Here is a 27,347-nt window from a genome sequence, read left to right on the forward strand (position 1 = left end):
CATTTTGGTGGGGTATTGGGGGAGAAGCTTGCCTTGCCATTGTCTTTGTCATGTTTTGTGGGTGACATAGATTACTTGCGTGTCTAGAGGACCTTAATTCAGCCCCCTTTCATAAGCCCTAAATTCAGACAAAAATCTTTAAAATAATAATCATCTTGAGCTCTTAGTTTACATAGTTTCTGTATGAAATGGTATCAATGAATTTAAGAATTAAAGTAATAGGGAAAGACTTAATTAAAAATAGATTTGATAAAACTTATCTGCTCCCTCTCCACAGATACCATAACCTCTAAAAAGGGGAGTTGAGAGACCTTCATTTTGATTTGCACTCATTTCAATCATTTAGGTTTTTTCATGCCGACTGGGAAATGAGCAGGACACAGCACTGTCCATCATTGATCCTGTACATATTCAAATGGAACTTGTAGGGAATTCGTCCTACCCTAGTGGCTCAGGACTGTTGGATGCATTCAATAGTGAAGATTTCCCACCCATTCTAGAGGTAAGATCAAAGAAAGTGACTGAAACAAATTTTATGTGCATTGTCCTCATAATATAGAATACTTTATACTGGTACATCACATTTGGGAATTCAGAATAATGCTTTGTCATATACACAAGAAAAGAATGAGACAAAATTGTTTTTCAAAATAAAATGAGGAGGCAGACAACCTGGAAACATATTTTTAGTGGTAAGGATAGTGATTTCTGGTGGTAATTTTAGGGGTATTAGCTACATTAATTTCAGAGATCAGTAGAGAAAAAATAACTTGTGACAAATAGCAAGAGATGTCCCAATGTAGCTTTTGGGTCTTGGCCATAAGTTTAGTAAAAGAAGAACTTTATTTTTCTGTAAATCTTCTTTATTAACATTTGCTTGTAGGAAATACATTTAGAGTTCTCCCCACCCCCTTTAAATCCAAATAAAAATACCTCTCCTGATTTGCGGATTTTGATTGCTCCCTTTCTGGACAGGATCATACTAATATCTAGGGTTCTTCAGTATGTTCAGATGGTTTATCCTGTAGTTGGATATTTAAAATTACTACATTATTGGTTAATGACAGAAACTTGGCATTTTTAGTATGAAGGCTTTGAAACGAATATAAACATCTGATTTTGATATGGTTATTCTTACCTTCATCCTGGCAGTGCGTTGCTACAATATACAACATTGAAAAGGGAAATGAATGAAAAACGGTCAGTTTAAAAGCTTTAATCATATTGGAATTTTAAATTTCATTTAGATTCAGTTACAAGCACTGGACATCAGACTATCCTATAATGATGTTCAGCTGTTTTTGGCCATTGCAAAGTCCATCCCTGGGCAGACCTGTGTTGCTGTGCCTGAGTCCTGTGTCTTGGATACCGACACTGCTGCTAATAATCTTTCCAATTCATCTTGGGAAAATGAGACCTCATCATCAACATCTGAAAACAGAGACATATCTAAACATGTATTGGATCCTGTTCTCGGTATGCATTCAACTATTAGACTAAAGCCATTTTCCATGCCTTAAGGAGGCTTCTGCAGAGTAAAGCCAGATGTAATTTTTAACAAAACAGATGGTTGTAGCTTGATTATATAGTATTTGATATGGTGATGGATGCCATCAAGTAGTGATGAAACTTTCATTCTGCTTGTAATGTGAAAATAGAATAGTCAATGTTAGTCTTCAGTCAATTTTAATCAGTATTTGCCTTCCTACTTCAGCAGACTGCAATAATGCTTAGGTTGCAATCACTGCAGGGGAATACTATCTTTTTAAATTGTTTCTATTGAGAATTATAATTAAAAATAATCATCACCAGCCTCTCCCTCCCCGCTAGCAACATTTCACTGTTGTTAAAGTTTGTTTCTAAAATTTGAGTGTAGTTAGGAGTATAACTCAACACAAACAAGGAAATACACAAGAGTGAAATAGGCTCTGTCTTCTCTACTACAGTACTTAGGCATTATGGGGGAGATGTGAAAGTAGATGAGGAATGCCCCACAGCATAGAAGGATGTATGGACTAAAGAATCGTTAGTACAGAGTAAAATTAAGTGTATATGCTAAAATTATCCTACTGGAATTGAGATCTAGCTTGTGGTCTAACACACAAACATTGAACAAAATATAATGTTTGGCCTAAACGCATCCCTGAATCCTAATGCTTTGTTGTTGTTTTTAAGTAGAAATCTTTTATTTTTTCAGCATTTATCCACTTGTAGAGGGAAACTAATTTTTGAACAATAATATATTTCATTTTAATAAAAAAAAATAAATAAGAAAGGAACTAATTCATATTGGGGACAAATGTTTGGCTAAATGTTTCTTTAATGACAGAGGTGCAGCTGGCTCGACTTCAGGAACTTGGATTTGGTATGGATGATTGTCGTAAAGCTCTTTTGATTTGCCAAGGTAATTCCAAATAATTTTTTCTATTACTTGCATTTATAGTTTTGGTAAATTAGAGCCTGGCTTTTAATACATCAAAACAGACAAATTAGCAGTCATTTGATATATAGACAAAATAGAAAGTCGCTATTTTCCATCCTGCAGTCATCAAAAAATAATCTTCTTACCTAGATCCTTTTAATATTCTCATTCTCTTACTGCTAGTTCTTCCCTGTCTCCTAAATATTCTTCTCTTTTGAGTTTGTCTCTGAATGATATATCTTACTTTAAATATATTACCATAGTGTCTTTTATTCAAGTTACCACTTAGCATGATTGCAGTTTCCCTGTAGCTGTTACATGAATCAAGTATATTTTCTCCCACCACATCCTAATTTTTTTTTTAAAATCTAGAAATTCTCATCAGTTTCTACGTTGCACATGTTTCTCACTTGCACCTACTACTTCCCCATTGCACACACTGATCTTCATGCTCTTCATTTCTTCTTGTTAAATGGTTTGCTTTCTTTACTTATTTTTACACACAAAACCTGGAAAAGAAATTAAAGCTTAAGGCACAAAATTCTCTTTTGGTTTGTTTCTTCAACATTGTCATTCTCCTTCTCATTTATAGTCAGTCACATTTTGTTGCTTCTCAGTATGACACCTTAAAAGATCACTTTGTATTGATAAAAAAGAATGCCATTGTATTTCGTAACCTTAATCTCCCTTCATTTCCTTAAATGAAACAAACAATATACCACTTCTACATTTTCTTATAACTTTCTGGTTTTGTTGGGAATTCATTTGATTCCTTTTCAGGGTAATTTTGTATGAATATGTTTTATTGAAATAATGTGCATAGCAAATGGCTTGATTGTTTGCTTATTTCTTTTAAGGCCAGTTGAAAAAAGCGGCAAGTTGGTTGTTTAAGAATGCCGAACCTTTGAAATCCCTTTCGCTAGCCTCTGGACGTCGAGATAGCCAGGGCTCTGTGCCGATTCAATTGATCTCTGGGGTGGAGATTAAAGCAGAAAGCATATGCATTTGTTTCATTGATGACTGCATGGACTGTGATGTTCCCCTAGCTGAGTTAACCTTTTCACGTGAGTATTTTTCTTAATTGTCCTCTAATCACTTTCCTAATTTGAAAAATTCCTCTGGGCCACCTACTATTTATGTCCATAGCTTGGGTTTCCCTTTGTTAGGGCCAGATAAGATTTTTGAAACTGTTTGTGTATATGATTTCCACAAAGGAATATGTGTGAGCAAATGTGTCAGTGCACAGCACAAAAATAAGGTGTTATTGATGAAATTATTTTAAAATTGCATAGCGGTGGTGTTGCTATTTATTTGTGTTGTGGTAGTGCCTAAAAGCACTAATTTAGATCAGTGCTCTGCTTTGTTAAGTACTGAACAAAATCATAGGAAGATGCTGCACCCATCCCCTTACTTGGAAGTAAGCAGAGAGCCTATAGGGAATGGAAAAAAGGGTTGATCAGCAAAGACAGCTACATCATGAAGGTGAGAAAATGTAGGAATAAAGAGACTTTTAAAAAGTCAAGCTGAATTAGGTCTTGTCAAGGAAATGAAAATAAAATAATGAGGTTTTTTAGTTCTATAAATAAAAAGAGAATAAGGAAGGATGAGGTGGAGCTACTCTGCAGTGTGGATGGAAAAGAGATTAAAGATAATCTAGGTATGACCTCAAAACTAAATGAACACTTTGTTCAGTTTTCAGTAGGCATGATAATAGGGAACAGGTGCATGAAGGCAGTAGAGCTGATAGAAACGAGTGTCTAGAAATGGAAATGACCACATCTGAGGTGGAAGAAAAACTTAAAGAGCTTAGTGCACTCAGATCAGGGGGACCGGATGATTTCCATCTAAGAATACTGAAAGAACTGGCTCATGAGATTGCTAGTCTGGCAGCAAGGTAGTATCATATGATTGGAGAATAGCTAACATTGTACCTATTTTAGAAAGGGGAAAAAGTGATCTTGGCAATTTCAAACTTGTCAGTCTGACCTCAGTAGTACGCAAGGCATTAGAACAAATTGTGAAGGAAAGGATAATTAAATGGTAAGGGGTATTTAATGCAAAATGGGTTTACTAAAGGTAGATTGTTGTCTAACCTGATTTCCTTCTTTGAGAAAATAACTGATTTTTTTAGATAAGAGAAGTGCAGTGATCTAATATATTTGGACTCCAGTAAAGAATTTGAAAAGGTACCACGTGGGAAATTATTAGTTAAATTACGGATCAGTACAAAAACTGTAAACTGGATAAGGGCTTGGCTAAAGGGGAGAAGGCAATGGCTTGTGCTGAAGGATAAACTATCAGACTGGAGGGTGGTTACTAGCAGAGTTTCTCAAGGATCGGTCTTGAGATCATTCTTATTCAATATTTTTATTAATGACCTTGGCACAAAAAGTAGGCATGTTAATGAAATTTGCTGCTGATACAAAGTTTGGAGGCATCGTCAATACAGAGGAACGGAATATTATACAGGAAGATCTGGATGACTTTGAAGACCAAGTGACATAAATTGGATGAAATTCAATTGTACAGAGTGCAAGGTCATGCACTTAGAGTCTAATAATAAGAATTTCTGTTACAAGCTGTGGACTCATAATTTGGCAGTGCGAGAAGAGGAGAACTCGGTGTGTTGTTAATGGTCCTGTGATGATGAGTCACCAATGTGATGTGGCTATGGAAAAAGCAAATGCGATCCTAGGATGTATGAGGCAAAGCATTTTCAGTTGCGATGTAGACGTGTTAATGCCTTTGTACAAGGAAACAGTAGAACCTCATTTGGAATACTGTGTGCAGTTCTGATCACTCATGTTCACATTAGATGAACTTAAACTGGAACAGGTGCAGAGAAGAGCTACTAGGATGATCAGGGGAATGGAGGACTTCTCTTATGAGAAGAGCCTGGAAGAGCTTGGCTCGTTTAGCAGAAAGAAGACTGAGAGGGGATGTGATTGTTCTCTAAAAATACGTGGGGGTAATTAAATACCAGGAATGGAGAGGAGCTATTTAAGTTAAAGGACAATGTTGGCACAAGAACAAACGGGGATAAACTGGCCATGAATAAATTAAGGCCAATAGGAGTTGTGTGGGGCTAATCAACTTAATTTGTTTTAAAAAAGAGCTGGATGAATTTGAGTGAGATTGTATGACAGAGTTACTTGTGATGGATGGTAGGGGTCAGGGCCCTCAGCAGCCCTGGGGCTCACTTCCGGTTTATGTCACATGTTCCAAAAAGCTCATGCTTCAGGGTTTCAGCTAGCCACTTGCAGGTGTCAGGATGGGATTCCCCTCCCCCCCCCCCCAATATATTCTGTCCCTCTGAAGCATCAGGGATGGCCATGTCTGGAGATGTGATAATGGATGGGGTGGGCCAGGGCTCTGAGATGGCACTGAGCGTTTTCTCTGACAGGTTCTTGGCTGGCTGGTTCTTGCTCACATTCTCAGGGTCTAACTGATCGCCGTATGTGGGGTTGGGAAAGAATTTTCCCCCAGGTCAGATTGGCAATGACCTTGTTATATATATGCCTGCCTTTGCAGCATAGGGGCGCTAGTCTCTTGCCAGGATTAACTGGATATATCTCACTTAATCATTTTCCTACTGCTGCTGTGGCCTCGGGCACTCCTATGGGCTGCAATGCTTTGGTGTAATTTCAGTGGTTGAGTTTAGTATGCGGGTTCTTGGGGGGTAGTGGTAGCGGCCTGTGATATAGAGAAGATCAGACTAGATGACCCAATGTTCCCTCCTGGCTTTAGTCTATGACTTGTGATTTCAAAATGCTTTCATTGTGGTAGAATAGATTCTTTTTTCACTAAAGAGAGCCTACTTTTCTTTTATCAAAAGTAATCAGACTGGTTTAAGTATGGAGTTTTCTCTTGCATCCTTGCTATTTTTAATTTTATTTTACTGTGTACCCTTGGCTGTAAAATCTGACTGAAGGTTGTGGGAGGCTGTGTTCCATTAAGAAGTAGATAATTAAGCCTTTTATTAAGGAAGGAAGCTAAATAACTGTCTGTCTTGACCTCTGGCAAAAGTGACTCAAAGTGTTTTTTGCATAGATATCACACACAGGAAAAGAAAGGAACATTTCCTCTATTAAAGTAACCTATAATTATGTCTTTTGGCAGATTACCTTGCGGGGCTCGTAACATTTACTTTTTTTTTTTTTTTTTGATCGCTGGTCTAGGACAAAGCTTGGGAAGTTTATTGGTCCTGGTAGTATTTGTACTAGTCTCTTGAAGTGTTTCTGTCTAGCTCTTGAAGTTTGAGGTATTGGACCTCAAAACTGTATCCTGCTGACTACGTTTTGTTGTTCCCCCACCTCAATTGCAACAGGATTCCAGCACCAACTATCTTACAGGTTGCTAAAGATAGAGATGAATGGTTTACGCTACTGTAAATCTTGTATTCGTAGATACTTGCAGATAGTATTTAGTAATGGTGTTTAATTTTAATAGCTATCAAGATACCAGCTGCTAACTTCATGTTAACTGAAATGTGAAGCAAAAAGATGGTAATCAGATGTACACTATTTTTTAAAAACTAGGATTGTTTTTTGGGCAATTTGTGAATGCTGCCAATCAGTGCACTTTCACAGTTTACCCGTTGTATGCAGCATTTATTTCTAGTCTTGTTCGTTCTCAAGATACTAAACTTTAGGACCATCCGTTAAGCCCTCAAAGTTAGCTGTGCTGTTTAGCACTGATTCAGAACCTGTTACAATACTGTAGTGGGTTTTGTTTTGGTGCCTTCTGCCATATTATATTTGGAGAAGTGACCCTTGTACTTTTTGTTTAATCTGACCAAAAAAACCCCAAAAAATTGCCAATCTGTGAAAATTTGAGGAGTCTCTTAATGATCTTCAGTGGAGCAGCCCGCTGTGTTAGAGTAGATTAAATATATCTGAGAAACTATGATAATCATGAGGGTTTTATTCTGGTACTGGGATGGAAGGTGGTGGTATCAGAGGCAGATTACAAGCTGTGGGGCTGGGACTGTGTCCACCTCGGTTTGTACAGCATATAGCATAGTAGGGCCCCTGTCCTGATGTGGGGCCTTGGGTGCGGTAACACTATAATCCTTAATTATCTGTACATCACATTGTGTGATTTAAAGAAAATTGTCAAGTGTGTTGCTTTGTTTCTACTGTTCAGTATTTTTTTATAAAATTCTTCATTGCTTAAGGCAACTTTAAATTAAGGACTCAGTCATATATTTTTCTTGTATTAGAACAATGTTTACTTTCGTTACAGGTTTGAATTTTCTCCAGCATGTGAGAGCCAGCCCTGAAGGCTATGCTCATTTTACACTCTCTGGAGATTATTATAACCGTGAGCTTTCGGGTAAATATAAAATGCGTACATTGTTGTAGGAGTTGGAAAGCAGTCTTGCATGCTTTAGCAGTGTGGAGTTCACTCAACGTAAATTTTACGTAAGGGGTGGGGAGGGCTTCTGTGTCAGCAAGTTGTCTGGAAATGGAACAAAGGGGTTTCCTTAAATACACCAGGATGAAAAAGAAATTTATAGACACACTGTCAACATTAAAATCAAATATATTTTAAAAATCCTTACTTGCATTATTAATTACATCCTAAATAAATCTATTACTTGTTATTTTATACTCACTTTCCTTTTTGGTATTTCATTCTCTTGTTCCAGCCTACTTAACCTTTCTTATAATACAAGAACTGTAAAGAAGACATCCAATTAAATTTTAGATCTAACATATTTAGAGCTGATAAAAGGCAAATAGGATTAGACATTTATATGGACAATGAGAACATCACAATTACTTTAGATAAGATTTTTTAAAAAGTATACAAACTCTCATAGCTCAGGGTATAAATCAGCCACTAAGCGAGGGAAGAACAACTACATTTTATGCTAGTTTACAATGTTTCTACAATTTATATAAAAAATTCCAGAATTATTAAGTGTTGACAATGAAGATATCTTCGGGAATAATCTGTCAATGAAGAAGTAATTAGCTACACTAGCTAGACTGAGTAATTTCTTTCCTGGTTTTGGGATGTGTTTCATGATCTCTTGTAATAGACATCAATTCACAGCCAAATTCTCTGCAATTGTGTGAAATTCTGCTTATTTATACAACGAGAGAATTTGGTACTCAATCATGCCACTAATTAGGATTCATTTGGGGCTGTAGTTTTTTCTAAGACCTGCCATGACTAGATAAGAATATCAGGATATATTTGGCATGGTTCCTATTTGAACAACTTCATACGATCTGGAAATTTGCTTGACTGTTGCATATAAAAGTTCATCTTGAACAGTGTTTGAAAGTAGGAGGCCTTTTCACCAAGGCTTGTCTTTCCTGGACACTTACGTATGTAAACAGCTTTCCAACACGAACTTAAGATGTTTGTCTAATGGAGGTAACATTTCCTGTGTTCTCTCAGGCTGGGAGCCGTTTATTGAGCCATGGCCATGCTCAGTATCCTGGCAACAACAGGCAGCCAGCCGCCTCCACCCTTCCCGTCTGAAGCTGGAAGCAAAGGCTAAACATCGTCTGGATATCAATATTACCTCTGTGTTAACTGGTGTGTATGAGAACACTCATAGAATATTATCCAGTATAGCATACGATACTGACATTAGACATTGCTAACTGAGTCCCATCAGTGTCCTCTGACATAAGCCTTGGTATAAGTTTCTTTAGATTCTTCAGGTTGTTGTTGTAGGCAAGTGCTGGTTCAGACATTCTATATTTTATCAGAGTTGGTAAAAGTGTGAAGAGTTTAACTGTTTTACAGCATAGTGGGCATTCTTACTTTGGCCATCTGAATTCTCTTAATTCAGATGCTAGCAGTAATTTATCTTTAATGAAAAGCAGGCTTTCGTTAAAAACTTCCCACATTTCAAGAATTTAAAAATATTTTAGTACACTTATCAATTTTCAGCAAGCCGATATATGACTACTCACTTAGTCCAGTAATGATATGTATCAATATTCTTATGGGAAGACTGAGTCATGAAGCTCTTACTTTTGATTCCACTTTAAAATCTCACAGTGACTCCTGGCCTAAGTAATAAAAAAAGCCTTGTTTCACCGTCATCTGACACTTGAGATATGGGTTCTCCTGGCCAAACAGAATGTTTGTCGTAATCTTTTTCTGCATTGATAGTGGAGAGGTGACTATTGTACACTTCTCCTGTTCTGATCGAGGTTCCAGGTATCCATGGTACAGCAGTACAAGAGTAAACTACAAAGAACAAAACATCAACAGTTTGCATTTAGCTGACCTTATTCATGATTTTATTGAGCCAGCTAAGGATCTTTGGTTTACTCTAGGCTTGATCGCAATGAGGAAGAAGGCTTATTGTCTCCTTCAAATGCCACCTCAGGGATACATGTATTTCTTAAATTGTCCTGCACCAAGTGGTGCTGAGAGAGCAGAGGGAGCCAACGTGGGGGGTGGGATGGAGGACTGGAATTATCTTAGTCCACACTTGATTTTTTTCTGGGCACTCTATTAAAACTTGAGTGCCAGCAAACTGGTATGATTAATGTTACTTTGATTATTCTTTCCTGGGTATGTTTATATAATATGAAATAGTGCCATACTCTTGTGTGGTACTTTCAAACCCATTACAAACTGTGCCTGAAGCTGATATAGTAAATAAGATGAATTTCCCCTTTAAATTGTGATATTACCCCCCAAGAACATTTTAAGAAAATAAATGGTAGGAATGTTATCAAAGTATCACACCAACAATCATAGGAAGATAATATAAATAAGCTCAGTACATGAGTGTAGCTGAGGGTGGTTGTTTTGAGCAAACTGCTGTGATTTTGTGAGCTGTGGCTTGAAATTAACCTATAAAAGTGGCCTATTGCGACTAGCAGCTAAAATAACTTTGAGATAAATTTAGTCACTTAAATATGGAAGAGTAATTTTAGTCCTATGACTTTAACATCCATTTCATTTAGTTAGCTGGTACTTTATTCAACTGTCGTCATCTCAACTGACATTTAGCATTTGTCCTTATTCTTATGACCTTTTTGTTTATATCCCTCTAGAACAGTACACGAGTACCAAGCAGTCATGGATGGCAGATTACTGTAAACAGGAGAAAGTGGACACAGTCAAATCAGAAGATTGGATGGGATCTTCTGTGGACCCGCCATCCTTCGGACAGAGTATGACTTCCGTTAATCATGTATTTCTTTATCTGGAAGTCCTGACATATGCAACCATTTCACTCATAACATTACAAGCTCAAAGTTTGGTGTGTTAAGGAATTCAGGGCAAGAAGAAGTTAGTTTCTGTTGTACTGCAATAATCCCTCTAAGAGTATTTTCTGTTTTAGGATGCTTGGCTTTGAATTAAGAATTGCACTGCTAATTTTACATCCTTATGTCTGTCAGATGCTCTCAGTGAATGGCAAACTATCATAGAAAAGAACAAATAAGCTGAGTATAATGGTAGCAGTACATTCAAATCTGGGGAGGTTTTGTGCCTCATGTTGCTTAGTGCTCTTTTGCTTGCTATGGGGTAGTGTTAATGATCTCCAAAATAAGCTCACTTCAGTCTTCTTTGCACCAAGGCTTATTTCTCTGAGGCCATTGAGAACTGGAGAACTCTTTGCTGGACAACTGACTTGCTTCTAGTTGTCACATGACTTAATGTGATCTTTCTGAAGTTCTAGGAGTCTTAGCAGTTTTTCTAGTTTCTTTGGAGAATTCAGGTATTGTCTTGAGCTTCAGAAATGTCTCTTCCATTCAGTAAACATTTCATTGCCAAATAAGAGTTCTTTACACCTAAAATTTCTCTCCTCCCTAGTGCGCCAAGTTACTCTGTTTGTTTGGCTCTTGCAGCTAAAAAAGAGAATAAGGAAATAAGAAGAAACAACAAAAAGCATCTATTTTGTATTTTTTTGGCTCCTCTTCCATAGGATTCTGAGATTATTTCAGGAGTTAGTTTTAAAAAGGAAAACGCTGGTCTGTCCCACTCACACTGGGCTGTACTAATTCACCTATGAGGTATCTTTTGCCCAAGAATACAGAAGATAAGTTTCCCCTCCTCAATGAACAGACCATAATGTTTCAGAAAGTTCTGAAATCCTTGGACGATGTCAGTTCTGAGTTGCAGTCCTGCAAGGCAAATGGTTAGTTTGGCCGTCCGAATGCCACTTAATTGCTATACAGTCAGATCCTGCAGAAACATGACTTTTCAAAACAAGACCTCTCCTGGTATAATAAAGGAAATACAGGTCTCTTTTGTTTTATTCATGTTTTTCTTGGTATTGTAGCAAATTTAATCCTGGGACTTTTTCTGTATCAGTGTCAGCTTTCACAGTGAAACTGTAATAGCAATGGTTTTCCCAGCACAAAGAGCCAATGAATTTAATATCCCAGCAGGGTTTACAGTATTGTTACACTAACTGTAATTTGGCCTGACTGTATTAGTTTTACTTAACAGTATGCATTGAGCATGAATAATAAAATATCCCCATCAAAGAGAAAATATGATCCTCATGATCTGTGTTTTGTTTTTTAAAATCAGTTGAGAAATAAACATTGAAGCTTTCCCTGATTTAACTCCATGTCTCTCAGATCAGCCAGGAGATATTAAGGTTAACCAGTCTGACAACTGAATTTGAATGAAACCATATTAAGCCTGGCTAAACATTTTGCTTTGAATATTCACCTTAATTCTAAGAGAGCATTGCATGTGGGTGTTCTTGACTTGCCCTTCTCACCCATGTGGCGGTTGGAACTTTTTTCCAGAAGGAATAGAAATTCTCAAATTCTAGTTTAGCATTAGGAAATGGATAGTGCCCATTTACTGATTGATGCCAACAGTCTGTGTAACTCTCCTTATTCTTGTATGCATAATAGAGAAGCATCTGCCTGTATATCTGCATTTTTCCTTACCTGCTAACTTTGTCTTTCCTGTCTGCCAGGCCTTCCCCTTGTCTACCTTAGAACTAGGAGTACAGCCAGTCTGACTAACCTAGAACATCAGATCTATTCTAGAGGTACTGTACTGCAGAGAGAGAGAGAATGCTTTGCTTTTTCTAATAAATGTCTTGTTCAACAAATACTGCAATGTATAAGTGATGTGCCTATAAATCAAGCCTCTAATTCCTATATATAAAAGCTAACAAGTACCATATATATATATATATATATATATATATATGGATGAGTTGTTCATCCCTGTCATGCACCCTGTCTATCTCTCGTGTGTTTTCTGGGTCTGTCGGCAGGGAGGGAAGTTGAACAGCTAGTCCTATTGAGGAAGGCTATCTCCTTGAGGGAATGAAAGCGGAATCTTATCCTGCTCTGAGTCCATTTCCTAGGCATTAGGGTAGAAGTTTGGTAGAAATTCCTCAGTGTATAGACAAGTGCTATAAATACTTACTTAAATGCCAAGATCTGATAATCTGTTGAATACCCCTGCTGTATTCAGTGTATTAAAAATTAGGATGATTTGAAAAGCATATTTGTTTTCAATGAGCATCAGAAAGTAAAACATTTTTAATAAATGAAATGTTAATTTATGTGCTATATGTTTAACTTCTACTGTCTTTTTAACAAAGTTTTCCTATTTAAATAACAGGTTATTTTCAATTTGAGTCATTATGGAAAAGTAAATAACAAGTTTGACATAACTTTTTTACATGGGAAATGACTTAACAAATGGTTGGGGGGGGGGAAGCTGAAATAAAACAACATTTGAAGTCTTTTTATATCGCACTTCATAAATGTTTTACTCTTGGTGCACAGATAATTCATAGAATCAAAAACAAGTTTAAAATATAAGAGCTATATGTGGATTAATTTTTTGAAGAGTAATTTATTTTGCTTAGACCCTTTAATGAGTTTTTGTACTAAAATGATACGCAGACAGATACATTCAGAATATTGTATGTAAAAGTAAAAACCTTGCCCAAGTAAGAACTCCTGTGTTCATTCAAAATTTGATTACTGGAAGGCTAAATTACAGTATTTTATACTTTTACAATTGACTTTAATGAGAGTTGAAACAAAAGAGAATAACTTGTACAAAAAAATCCTTCTTAGTTCTGATTTTTTATATTTTTGAATCAGCAGTTTGAGAAGTTGCAATCTGTACAGCATGTTTTATTTTGAAAATCATCATACCATAAAATTATTGACGCAATCCACATTTTTTTTGTAATTGCTCTTGAAAATATAAATCAACAACTGATTAAGTGCCAGATTAAAATTTTTTCTTCTGCTCTGTAATCCTGGAGGCAGCTATATTTTACTAAATCTAGCCCATTGTCAGAAAGATGATTGCGAAACTATGAATGGCAGAAAACAAAATTTTGATCTGGAAGAACTTGATCTTCCTGTTTTTGAAATTACTAAAAATTTTGCCATCAATTTCAGCGGAATCCCTATTAAGTCGTAACTGACGTTGTTAAGAATATAGACATTCTTTTTCATTCACTGTTAGGAATAAAGTTGAATCTGATGTTCAGTAACATATTAAAGAATGGACTGTTTTGGCAACTTGTCGGTATGTGTGTGAAGAAAGACATATTAAGATGCTGTATTATATTTTGTAGACCTAGACTGCTGTACAGTTTTTCTGTTGGTAGGCACTCCTGACCGCTTTGTTCAGAAGCTTCATAATTATTCCTTAACTTTGCACTTTTTAAGTGCTTTTACATCTAGTTCTACATACTTTCAAAATTTATATTGCCATAAGAACATGCAAAAGTGTCAAAATAAATAAGATAATGTGTGTGTCAGGGTGACTATAAGCAAAGAACATGTATTTTATTTGTGTGAGTAAGCAGTTGAACAAACCATGCAGGATTAAACCCTTGGCAGTGATTGTATTACATCTCTTATCCACTAAGAAATTCCTGTATTTCGTGGGACAGATTCTGAGTAGCTATAAATTGTCATAACTTCATTAAAGTCATAGGAGCTGTGACAACTTACACCTGCTGAGGATCTGCCCCAGTAGATCTAGAAAACTAGAGACCTGCTTCAGGATACAAATAAGTCCTGCTGAACTCAGTAACTACTGCCTGTATGTCGTGGTGGGAGAATAAGTCCTCAGAATATGAGAAATACTGAATTATGGAAGTACCTGTATTTATATGGATTTTCATCTTAAAATAAAGGCAATGATTAATCATTAGAAACAATCATTTATATTTGAAAATAGATAAATGATTGTCAATTATTATGATATTTAATTTCTGTGTTGCCATTTCATGAATCCGTTCACCGCCGGAGGGCAGTGAAAGACAATAGTTAAAATATTGTGCTCTTTTTCTGACTTTCACATTTTAGAAAAATGTATGCTGAGCAATATATTCGGCTTCGTGCCTTTATATTTTTTTAAAACCATTTTGTTCTAGTGATGTTTTCCTAATGATTAAATCTAGTGAGCAGCCACTTTTCTCAAAAAAACAAAACAAAAACACAACACATCTTTGAAGTTGACCATTTGTTTTTGTCAGTCAGAACCAATATCCTGTTATGACAATAGCCTTAGTTGACAGAATGCAATGTAATAGGAAATAGCAGGATAGAATCTGCTCTTGTTAATAAAACAGTCTTAACATACACACTGTTTATTACATGAAAAAGGTCAGCTATGATAGATGAACTTCATTATTCAATGTTTGTGTAGCCTTTAGTTCTACATTTTAACAGTTCCAGTTTTTTCTTTGGATGCATTCAGGTTGATTTTGTTTACTTTATGATCTAAAATGACCTTAAGCTGTACAGACAACATATTTCTGCCTTGCAGTCATTGTTAATGATTAATAATCGCTTTTAAGTGGGTACTGGATGGCTCAGTGATCTGTAGTGAGTCATGCAGAGCTTTTCTTCTTTAGTTGATGGCTTAAATCCAACCCAGGGTAGTAGTAATTGTATGTGGTTACCATCTCATGAGTGTTTGGGCATATATGAAATATGTTGGAGATCTCAGTCCAGTTCCTAGCTGGACAGCCGTCAACATAATAATCACCGCCACTGTGGAGATACTTGTTTGCCAGTCTTGGTAGAGGCACCAAAGAATGAATGAACATGGCGAATGAACTGACTTTTCATTTCTAGAGGGAGAGCCTCTGATCTGGGGCTGATGCAGATTGGGGAGACTGTGTGGGGAAAGCTTCCTTTGCTCACTGTATACCTGTTCTGTGAATATAGGACTTCAGTTTCCAGTGATGACAGTTTGACACAAGCAGTGTGTGTGTGTGTGTGTGTGTGTGTGTGTGTGTAAAAATGCTTTTATATTTCTATTATGCTATATATTTCTATTTTTTTCTCTTTCACTTTGTGCCAGTTTTGGTTCTCTAGACTTTCTGATTTATTATAACTGTGAAATCTCCACCAAGTTTTGTCAGTACCTAACATGTTTCTGTGAGATACATTTAATAAAGCCCGCTTTTATTCTTTTATAGCTGAAATGAAGACCCCAAAACGCAGACAGCCCTTTGTACCATTTGCATTGCGGAATCACACCGGATGCACTCTATGGTTTGCGACCCTAACTACTACCCCTACCCGGTAAAGAACTGTTATGGTCTCATTGTAACAATATTTGTCATGCCTTTCTGTGATGCAGGTGCTGTGGAAAAGGATAAGAAAGTAGATTTGTTTTCTGTTGATGTATCTTGCCGTTCCTGGCAACTTTTTTTTTTTTTTAATTCAAAATTTTTTAAAATAAAGTCAAGAGAAAGCATAGTGACATTTGCGATAAATTTAAAAAAAAATCACTTTTATTCATATTGGATCTAAATTTTTTAACACAAACTAAAATCTCTAATCATGATGACCCTTTAATCACTTTGACGCATTCCCAAAGTTGCCAGTACAATGTTTGATTTTCTTTTTAAACCTTTTAAAGACCATCTCCGATAGACAGTTTTGCAGAGCTGTTAGTTTTCTCTCATAAGACAGGTTTTACTATATTGTGATGCTAAGTTGTCTTTTTGTTCAGGAATATGTACAAATTAAGAACAACAACTTATACCATAGAAGTTTTAGTCTGGTGTGATTCTGATTACAGTGCAGCGCTATCTCACAGTGGGAGTCCAGGTGTCGTTCCTGAGGAAAATGGATCATTTCTTGATGATGCACACAATGTCAGCGAGTGGCGAGAAGTTCTCACTAGTGAGGAGATTCCGTTCGAATTTGAAGCCAGAGGGAAACTAAGACACAGGTGAAGGAGAAAACCATCAGTTTTCCTTTTGAATTTATTCACACATTCACAGGAACACACATTTATATACTCATTCACGGGAACATACTTTTTGGAATGCTGTCCAGTAGATTTTGTTTTAATGTTTGGCAATTTTTTAATCTTTCCTTAATTTTTACATACTTGCAAATGTATAATATCTGTGGCTAAATTCTGCCATTAGACAAGCAACCTATTCACATGGATGTCAATGGGAGTTGTGTATAAATCATTTTTTTCATTTTAATTTTGTAAAAAGTGGTACACTTCTACCCCTATATAACGCTGTCCTCGGGAGCCAAAAAATCTTACCGCGTTATATCGGACTTGCTTTGATCTGCCGGAGTGCGCAGCCCTGCCCCCCCGGAGTACTGCTTTACTGCGTTATATCCAAATTCACGTTATATCGGGTCGCATTGTATCGGGGTAGAGGTGTATTTCCTGTATTTCTAGAGAAACTTGTGGGGAAAAAATTGTCCGTTTGCTTAACTGAATGTCTGCACACTCTGTGAAGAATACGTGTTGGTTAGCAGTTGAATTTAAAACCAGAGGATGCTAACAAATATTTAACAAGTTTAGTTTTTGGTTTGCATGCAGTGCGTACGGGCTATAGTTTTATTTGTATAATTTGTATTAGCTGACCGTGGATAATTGCCTCTTAAATTAAAAGCACATTTTTAAATCCTTGGAATAGAAAACTATATTTTTACATTTGAATAGTCAAGAATTAATCTTCTCTTAATAAAACAGATAAATACAGACATACATTGGTTCTAATTATTGTCTTGGCTTTCCTTTGCGAGACGATGCCTTAATGATAATTTGACTTTATCTGAACTGACAGGCACACACACGATCTAAGAATTCATCAGCTGCAAGTGAGAGTAAATGGCTGGGAACAAGTCAGTCCAGTGTCGGTAGACAAAGTTGGAACCTTTTTCCGATATGCAGCACCTGACAAGAACACATCATCTTCTACTGTAAGTTCTGATTCTGAGTATATTTCAATGATATCGTTTCACAAAGTTTACTTGGGGTAGTAATCTTCTCTTCAAAATTTTATTTCTAAAGCAGTGACTGTTCACTGATAGGACCTTCTTTCTCTTCAGTCAGCTCAAAATGAGTGTTTAGTGATCTTGGGTCAGTTACTAGCTGACGGTTTTACACATTGCAAAAATAACATACATTCAGTAGTTATCACAGTTAGTCTGTGCTCAACAGAGCATCGAGGCTTAGAATGACAGAAATATTGCATTAGTGAAGGTGTCATGGATTGATTAAAATTATGAATCCCATCAACATTGCTCCAATGTCCTGTTCCTCTATTGCAGGCTTATTAGGTCTGCCTTCCATGGTTAATTGATTGAAAATAAACTATCTTGACAATTTTGTATAAGTCTGGGGTGGTTGTGTTGGAGGGGTGTTGCTTTGACAAAAATCTGTTTTGTGGATGAAAAAATGTAATTGAGCCAGCCCACAGGCTTGCATTCCTGGTGGGGCCTAATGACAAAGCAATCCTGTAGGCATAAGGAGTAGATAATGAAACTGAAGGGCGCCAGGCTGCAAGTTGCTGAATCCCCAGGGAAATTTAAAGTTGATGGTCTCTTGGCATCAGGCAGGATTTGGCTCTAATTTTATAAAATTATTCAAAGGGCAAATCACTATTCAGCAGGAGTTTTGGGTGTGGAGGACCTGTGAAATATTTTCAGTAGTCTTGACAATTGCATATTATAGCAACCATCGTATCATCTCAATTTCCTTGCCATATATAAGATCTGTTTTTGCTTATGTCAACAAGGTGATGTGGTAAAGAACTACTCTGTGGTTGAAATTACTCTGCATATATCTCTAATACTGACACATTTTCCAGCAACTCCCTTCTCTTCTTTGTTACAAAACAACAGAACTACAAAGTACAGGAAACCATCACATTTTACTTTTTGGAACTAATCTTCCTGACACCTCTCCAGAGCCATGGAGAGCATCAGGAAGACTATTGACTATAGTTTAGCTTTGCTTCTCACAAAGCAATGAGGTACTTTAGAAGGGACATTAGCAGTTTACAATGTACTCTGATTGGTAAGTTTTACTTTATTCTTGTCTAGGTTGGGAGCCCCATCAGTAGAACAAATATAATACATCCCCACGTCTATGTGAGTACATTTTTTCATTGTTCCTTTAGACATGCGTTAATTAAAGTAGAATAATTCTATGAATGGAGTGATGATTATTCTCTCTTTATAAACAGTTTGACAGACTTGGTGCAAACTGTATCCATGCAATGATACTGTGACTTCCACAATCAGATAATTGTTACTCCTGCGGGAATTCTGTTCCAAAAAAATAAAAATTCTGTGCACAGTATTTTAAAATTCAGCAGATTTTATTTGTCAATAAATTAAATGTGGAGGCTCCAGCTTGGCAATGGGGAGCATAGGCCACTGGCTGCATGGAGGTGGGAGATCACCCTGAAGCCCACCCCCGCCCTCCATTCTTCCCTGGGGACAGGGACTCGGTGGGGAGGCTGCACCCGACCCTGACACAGCGCAAGGGCTGAGCCTGCCCCAGAAACACCCGCGGCCCTGCCCCTCTGCACCAGATGTGGGCAGGCAGGCTCAGCCCAGCAGGATCCAAGTATGGAGGAACTTAATGTGTTTGTAAGGCCCAGCTTGACAAAGCCTTGGCTGGGATGATTTAGTTGGTGTTGGTCCTGCTTTGAACACAGGATTGGACTATATGACCTCCTGAGGTCTCTTCCAACCCTAATAATCTATGATCCCCCTGCCCAATCCCATCCCCTTTTCTTCTCCACTGCCTCTTCCCCCACTCCACCACCCCGACCCCTTTGCCCTGCCCCACCGCAGGCACTCAACACTGTACAGAAAACAGGATGGCTCCCAGCACACACAGAAGGGGAGGACAACTGGCACTAGGACCCAAGAGGCGGTGTCCAGCTGCAGTGTCAGCTAGCCTGAGTGGCACCATCTCTCACCTGGACAGCTCTGGTGCATGACCACTCTTGCGGCTTCCTTTGCTTCCCCATCATTTGCAGGGAAGCAAAGATGTCTGTGCAGGACATGAATTCTGTGCGCGTGCAGTGACACAGAATTCCCCCAGGAGTACAATGTATTTATTTGACATCTGATTTAATCACTCCTATTTCCTTGAACCTGTTGTATGTTCACTTCCAGTCTTCCATTATTTCCTTTGCAAGGAAAGTTGTTGTTTTCTGAGGCAGAATGGAAAAAAAAAAAAGAGATCCCTAAGGAATAACAACTTATTTTGTCCTTGCAGGACACCCTTCATAACACCAACAACCCTTACTCTTCTGTGTGACTTACCTCATTTCATACTAATTTTGCAACAGCATGACACGTTGCTGCTTCTCTATCATCTCAAGCAACACTGGGTGGAACTGATCTGTTTGCACACTAGATTATTTATAAATAATTGTATTTCTGAAGGATTAGGGGTTCTACACAGCAATAATAATTATGGAGTAATAATTCAGGAGACCAAACAAAGCTGTTCATCATTCTTCAACATTCAAATGGAGAGTCACCAACATCAGCTCTCCCACATACCACAAGTGTGGATAGTTGTTTGTAGAACTTTAACTTATGTCCTTTTTCATGTTGATAGAGTCCACTAAACTAGTAAAATAGCATTTTTGTGGGTTAGGGAGCATCTTGAACATCACTCCAATATTTCAAACAGTTCCCAAGAAACCCAGACAATATACACCTTCGTGTATATGTGAAATGATTCCAGACTTCGTTGGGAGCTCTTGTCTAGGTTTTCACCTTCTTTGATTCCGGTTTCATATCCTGTTGATCCTGTTCCTTTCAGCCTTCTTCCTCTTTGACTTTCCTTTTTGACCCAGAAATATTCTGCTTTCTTTCTATCCCCATGTCCTCTTGTTTGCTGCTTTGTTCTGACTATGCTCAATGCTAACTCATCCCCCAGATGGGGGATTTCGTAAGGAGACACCATAGACCTCCCCCTCTGCTGCCGTGGGTCATCAGTTACATATTTGTGAGGCGAATATAAAACCCTACCAAATCAGAATGTTAACACTTAACACCACTAGTCATTCTACCCCAGACGTAAATGATTACATAAGGTGCCAGGCTTTTGGAGAATAAGACCCCAGTAGTTTCCAGGATGACTGAGCACTGGTTAAATGTGACTGTCCAGAACTGTAACTAGTTCACTCTGGCACTGACTTGGTTAAATATGGAAAAGGATCTGCAGACTTTTAGGTCAGCTAAGAGAAAAAAAGAATAATGGGAGCATCTGGTAGAGTTTTCTTGGAATAGATTTATAGGCATTGATATGGTACCTGAAAAGGTAGAAGGGATAGGTGAGTGGGTAGTTATTTACATTTCTGTATGTTTTAATGTAAATCTTTTTGAGAACTAACCACTCAGAGTTTGTCAGAAGAGACCATCATGATCATCTAGTCTGACCTCCTGCATATTGCAGGCCACAGAACCTCACTCACCCACTTGTGTAATAGATCCCTAACCTCTGGCTAAGTTAGTGAAGTCCTCAAATCATGATTTAAAGACTTCATGTTACAGAGAATCCACAGTTTACACTAGTTTAAACTTGCAAGTGACCTGTGCCCCATGCTGCAGAGGAAGGCGAAAACTTCCCAGGGTCTTTGACAATCTGACCTGGGAGAAAATTCCTTCCCAACCCCAAATATGGCAGTCAGTTAGTTAGACCCTGAGCAGGTGTGCAAGACCCACCAGAGAGACACATGGGAAAGAATTCTGTGTAGTAACTCCGACCCCTCCCCGTCTAGTGTCCCATCATCAGCCATTGAAGATATTTGCTGCTAGCAGTCGCTGATCAGCTACATGCCATTGTACACAGTCTCATATCATCCCCTCCATAAACTTCTCAAGCTCAGTCTTGAAGCCAGTTAGGGTTTTTGCCCCCACCACTCCCCTTGGAAGGCTGTTCCCGAACCGCCACTAATCACGAAACGGCTTTAAGAAGCATTGCAGTCTGTTTTCCCTGCTCGTTCTCATCTACTCTGACACCCTAATCTGCACCAAACTAAAAAGGAAAATAAATCTTTTCCACGCTGGCACTGCTTGACATGTTTACCCCTATTCAAAAGAAGCATAAGAAGAAAAGGCTGCTTGCTATGGCACATTACTCTTTCTCTACCTTTATTTATTTATTTATTTATTTATTTGTATTGTGGTACCACCTAAAGGCCCCAACCTTGGATTGTTCTAGGTACTGCATACACATAACAAAAAGGTCCTTGACCCACCGAGCTTACTGTCTTAAGTAGAACACTGGTTCTGGGCACATCTTCACACCATAAAACTCTCTTTAAAAACGGATATATTTAGTGCTCACAATTCAGTATGGGGGAAGACTGAGGCATAAGAATGGAAATTTCAGTCGATACGTTTACCTCTATAGAGCCTGATCCAAAGCCCATTGAAATTAGTGGAAATTCTCTATTGCTTTACAATGAGTTTTGGAGCATGTCCTTAATTCCATTGAGGATTGTATCCTGTGGGGCTAAAATATGGTATTTTAGAAAAGGAGCAGTAAGGCTTCTCCTATACTGCATAAACCTGTGATTTAAATATTACAGAAAGTGTTCGGTGTTGTAGTAATACGAGCTACCTGCAACAGAAGAGAACATTGGTAAAAGCAAACGCCATAACCACAAAAGACCCACACTGGCCAGATTATCAAAAAATCAATCTGCAAAAATAGCAGAATGACAAACACTATTTTTGATAGAAGAGTACTGTCTCCTCAAACACGATCATTGAATGACTCTTGGACAGAGTCACTAATTCCAGGAAAAAGAAGTGTTAGTTTCTCCCTGCCAGTATTTTTGTTTATTATTGAATCCGTTTTAAAACAACAATCCTAAATGATGAAGCTAAGAGATCTTGGCACTGCTCATCTTCTCCTGCTGCTGTTGTCGTCCGCAGTGCTGGGAGCACAAGGTTAAACGCAGAACTATTTGTCTTCCACCTGAACTGGGTTCAGAGTTCACCAGAAATATTTAAGAGCAAAACTTTAAGAAATAAATAAAATATACTGTAGCATAACATGATAGCAAGATTATATTTGTTAATAATTCTCTTTAAAATCTTTAGAATTCTTCTTTAAGGACATAATATTTTGAAATAGAAAACCTCAAGTTAATTACTAACCCCATAACTAAGGTTAGTATTGTGAGTTGCTTTCATTGGATGGTGAGTTTAGTTGAGGTGTCTCCGTTGTTTTATTTAAAATCTTCTTGTGAACTTTGTACCCAGAACTGGGGCTGTGTTTAAAAAAATAAAATACTTCTGTGTTTTTCCTTATGATCTTAGACTTGCTGAATGTGCTGCTGGCAAGTTTCAGCAAAACGATGTACATTTCATTGTGTTATATTTGTTTTTTTTTACATTGTTTTAATAAAGTTTTTGGCAGTTCAAAATCCTGGACTGACTGTCCGTTCTTTCTCAAATACAAGAACATTGTCAGCATGTTCTGGGCACAGTCTCTTAAAACAATAGTTACTGTAGCAATTTTTCTTTGGGTCTATATACAGTATGGATTTTTTATGTTTCTGTAGTGTGAAGGGACAAATGAATGGTTTTAAAGTTTATAATGTCACTAAGGATTTTGTGATAATGCATTGTGTGTGTGTGTGAGTTTATATATATATATATATATATATATATATATATATATATATATAGACACACAATTTGTTAATCTAGAAATGAAAAATGAAATAAAAATGTTTAGCATAAATAATGCTCTTAACATTCTAGCTCCGGAATGCCCAGGATGCAGCCACTTTCCTGTTTGCTACCATATATAGGGAGTTGCAGTTCATAAAGAGCAATGATTGTAGCAGGCCAAATCTGCTCTTCCTTTCTAGTGGGTTCCTTGTGTTTTTATTTTCATTCCTTTTTTCCTGTTGGTTGACGAGCCCAAATAATGAGTTCGTGTTTATCAAACATGATGTAAGCACAAGTAAAAATTATGGGTATTTTTAAAAATATATGAAATGTGTTAAATTAGGTGTGGCCCTTGGGTTACTGGCAAGCTGCAGTTATTGTAAAGATTGGGTGTTCCTTTGCTAGATATCATCATTGCATTTTCTTATACATAAACTTTTAAAATGGCTTTGCAGTTTTCTTCATTGCCTCCAGTTCGTGTGGTATTTGAAGTTACCATGGAAGGTAGTGCTCGGAAGGTGATTACAGTGCGCTCTGCGTTGATTGTGAAAAACAGGCTGGAAACACCAATGGAACTAAGGCTGGATAGCCCTTCAGCTCCTGACAGTAAGTCTCAGAACGCTATCGCTACACTGCCCTGCTACATATCAGTGAGAAAAACCTTGCCGTCAGAACCACTTATGATGGACCCAGTTTTGGTTGTCTCAAAAATGTTTTTGTCCTGTTATCTAGTAAAAATGAATGTCTAGAAGATGCCATCAAAAGGTTCAAAGTATAAAAGCAAGTAAGACTTCCCTAAAAATCTTATGTAGAGATTTTTCCTGTGGATAAAGTACGAAATCTCAAGTAACAACAAGAATTTTGTGTTATGCTATTGTCAAATTAGTATGACATTCCTGTCCCCAGCTTCTTTCAAAGCAGAAGAAAGGAATGCTTAAAGTATTGTGCTTTGTTTACTTATCTTCAGTTTAGAAGAGTCAGACTTCTTTTATTTCTTTGCCTTAAGTCAAAATTACATAAGCTTGTTTTCTACAATAGATTCTTTACCTAACGTCTAGGATTTTCATCATCTTAGTCAAACAGCTTGAGAGCTCTATAAACAAGTGCATTTGAAAGACTTTACAGTATATTTGTGTCATATGAGAGAGGGCTTGCTTTTTTCTTTAATTGCAGCTATTTGACAGTCATCTTTCACGTGAGCAAGGAAAACGCTAGTACTGGCAAAGAAATGAATTCTGTACGTTGGAATATTTCAGTGCAGATCTGAGGCACTGGGATCTAGTGGTCTCACATCCACACTCTTGAACAGTTTTTAACCCAAATTCTCTTGTGCGTCCACCATAATGGCAGCAGAACCGATTACCCCAATGAAGTTTGATTCCTGGAACCGAAGTTCTGAAAAACACCTGAATTTGTTTTTTCTTGGAGGGGGTGGGGGGACTGAGGAGAAGAGCAGGGTAAAAGGGGGGAACCTTACAGATTTCAACACTACTTGTGTTGACAAAAAATAGCCCTAACTAGGGGGGAATGGTCAACAAGCTAAATTGAAGGAACCAAAGGGAGTTTTAATTTGCTGCTTAGGTGAATTGGAGGAGATGAGGATGCAAGAGGGCCACACCGCCTTATAAGTCCATGTCTAGAACATGCCACAGATGAGATAAAGTCCTTCTGTCCTCCAACAGTCAGAATTTGGCAGAGGGGTTCGGTCTTTGGCGCTGTGTGCAGACGTAATTCAAGAATGTGGATCTATTTTGGCAATTTACGTGAAGAACTCTAGTAATAGATGAGTAACTTTTCCTTCCACACCCACTTAAAATGGGGCAACCTGAGAAACAAAGGGAACCAGAGAAACAAAGTTAGAACTCTAGCTAATTTTTTTAATCCATTCCCAATTTATCAGGAATCAGCCCACTGGTTCTATAAGCAGGACTTTCTTGCTGTTTGACTCACTATTAGGGGCACTTTAAACAACAGTTTGGCGTGTGGACCAGATGAAGTACTTATAATGGGAAATGTATTGCTTCTTTCATTAAAAGCGTTGTCCAAAGTTTATAACTGAAGAAATTATTTATAGTTTGACCAAAGGATGCAACCTGAAGCATGTGTTTTCTTTGGGATTTGGTTGCAGAACCTGTAGTGCTTCCAGCAGTAATGCCAGGGGATTCCTTTGCTATTCCATTACACCTTACATCTTGGCGATTGCAGGCCAGGCCAAAAGGAATGGGAGTCTTTTTCTGTAAGACTCCCATTCATTGGACTAATGTGCAGAAGGCAGCAGAGGTATGTAGCAGCAAACGAGAGTGCCATTCGATGGAGTCTGAAAACAGCCGATTTTTCAGGTAATTATGACCTTATAAGGCTAAATATTTTGCTATAACTTACCAGTTATTGATAGGTGAATTAATGTGAAAGTAAGTAGTAGTAGAAAAAGCTAAAGTGGAATAGGAAAGAGGTTGTTCAGAGATAAATCTTTGTAGAGTTTTGTTTGACACCTTAAGTATAATATGAGGTGTTTAAGTGTGACTACACTGTAATTATACAAGGAAGATTAGATGGGATATGAGGTCATATCCATCAGAGTATTTAAAAATAGAAAATGGGCCCTGCTATGATGGCTGGAGGGAAGAGCATTATGTCTCCATCCCAATCCCACAAGCTGTGGCTGGATGTACAAGGGTAGGGAACCACAAATCACTCTCCCAACTTCCTACAGTCACTACAGGTGCAGTAAGCAGAAATTGGCATTAGTTTGGCTGTGATACTTTTTTCTTTGCTGACATCAGAAGTGTACAGAATCTTCTTAAGAACCAGAAAACAGTTAGTAAAGCATTAGAGGCTTTTTAAAAGTTTCTGTCATAAGACCAAAATGGTGGTTCTTCCTGTTCTTGACCATCCCTATAGCAAAAGTGTAAAATTACAAAACAACTACTCTATTAACCTTTAATGTAATAAAATCAAATAATAGAAATTAGAGATGGGAATTAGGTTACCTAGTCTGTCTTTCTGCCAATGCAGGATTGTTGTTTACGGTCCAAGTGCATTGTCCAAAATAATAAGTACTTGGTTTTAATCCCCATAATGTCAACACATAATGAACACTACATGGTATCTCATAATTCCTTAGTTTGATACAGGTATGGATGCCATCAACTTGTTTGGCCTTTCCCAGACCTGAAGAAGAGCTCTGTGTGGTTCAAAAGCTTCTCTCTCTCATCATCAGAAGTTGGTCCACTAAAAGATATTATATCACCCACCTTGTCTCTTGAGGCTTTATATATAACATTCCTAAAAATAGGAAAATGACCTTTGCTTAGTGAATAGTTATCATTTCATAAAGCCAACACTTTATAGTTCAGATTTAAAAAATATATACTGTTTTGAAGTCATTACTGTAGGATGCTAAGCAATTTTTATAAGATGTGAGTACCTCTCCAAAGAACATGTTACCTGAAGAAGTGTTATTTTGTCTAATTTAAATCCCAGAAGACGATATTGTCTAGTGGTTAGAGCAGGGAGGACAAGAAAAACAAAAATACAGTTGCATTATAGAATGCAATTTTAATTTATTTTGGCAAGTATAATTTAGTTTTTAATAATCAATATTTTGGAGCGTACCAGTAAATGTACTGTAATATATTTTGTAAAAGTAAAAGTTTAGTATTCTGAGACCACTTTGCTATTAAGTGTGTGTTGAGAGGTGCAATAGGACTTTTTTGTGAGGATAATCAGTTTGTAGATTAAGGAAGATTCTACTATAATTATGTGTGGTAGTTCACAGACTTGTTATGAGGTGTAATTGTTTGTAAACTGTTTTGAGAGTATCAGATGAGTCAATATAAGTGCGAAATATTTGGAGTATTTTACAATCAAGTTTAAAATGTTTATTATAGAGAATTCATTCTAAATGCTGTACGGGTTTTGAATCGTGTAAATTGCACTGTGGCGCGAGATTCAAAGTACAACTATTCCATTCAGTCCATTGCTCTTTTTTCACACGCATCTGTCTTTCTTCATAG

General features: G+C 37.4%; 1 protein-coding gene across 17 annotated transcripts in view; it reads left to right on the forward strand.

Annotated features, from left to right (window-relative positions):
- Positions 1-27,347, forward strand: part of VPS13D (vacuolar protein sorting 13 homolog D) — a 192,412-nt gene that overhangs the window by 54,152 nt on the left and 110,913 nt on the right. For 7 of the 17 annotated variants that reach the window (XM_065575036.1, XM_065575035.1, XM_065575034.1 and 4 more), the window contains 14 exons: positions 347-502; positions 1,248-1,476; positions 2,330-2,404; positions 3,280-3,486; positions 7,667-7,756; positions 8,834-8,974; positions 10,456-10,575; positions 12,342-12,416; positions 15,837-15,942; positions 16,376-16,597; positions 17,460-17,595; positions 18,721-18,768; positions 23,787-23,937; positions 25,460-25,670. In XM_065575036.1, the coding sequence (XP_065431108.1) occupies positions 347-502; positions 1,248-1,476; positions 2,330-2,404; positions 3,280-3,486; positions 7,667-7,756; positions 8,834-8,974; positions 10,456-10,575; positions 12,342-12,416; positions 15,837-15,942; positions 16,376-16,597; positions 17,460-17,595; positions 18,721-18,768; positions 23,787-23,937; positions 25,460-25,670 (1,967 nt within the window). The remainder of the gene's footprint in view (positions 1-346; positions 503-1,247; positions 1,477-2,329; positions 2,405-3,279; positions 3,487-7,666; positions 7,757-8,833; positions 8,975-10,455; positions 10,576-12,341; positions 12,417-15,836; positions 15,943-16,375; positions 16,598-17,459; positions 17,596-18,720; positions 18,769-23,786; positions 23,938-25,459; positions 25,671-27,347) is intronic. The other 10 variants (XM_065575040.1, XM_065575041.1, XM_065575043.1 and 7 more) reach the window with 3 other exon arrangements.

This window comes from Chrysemys picta, chromosome 21 (assembly GCF_011386835.1).
Source record: "Chrysemys picta bellii isolate R12L10 chromosome 21, ASM1138683v2, whole genome shotgun sequence".
Classification (NCBI taxonomy): Eukaryota; Metazoa; Chordata; order Testudines; family Emydidae; genus Chrysemys; species Chrysemys picta.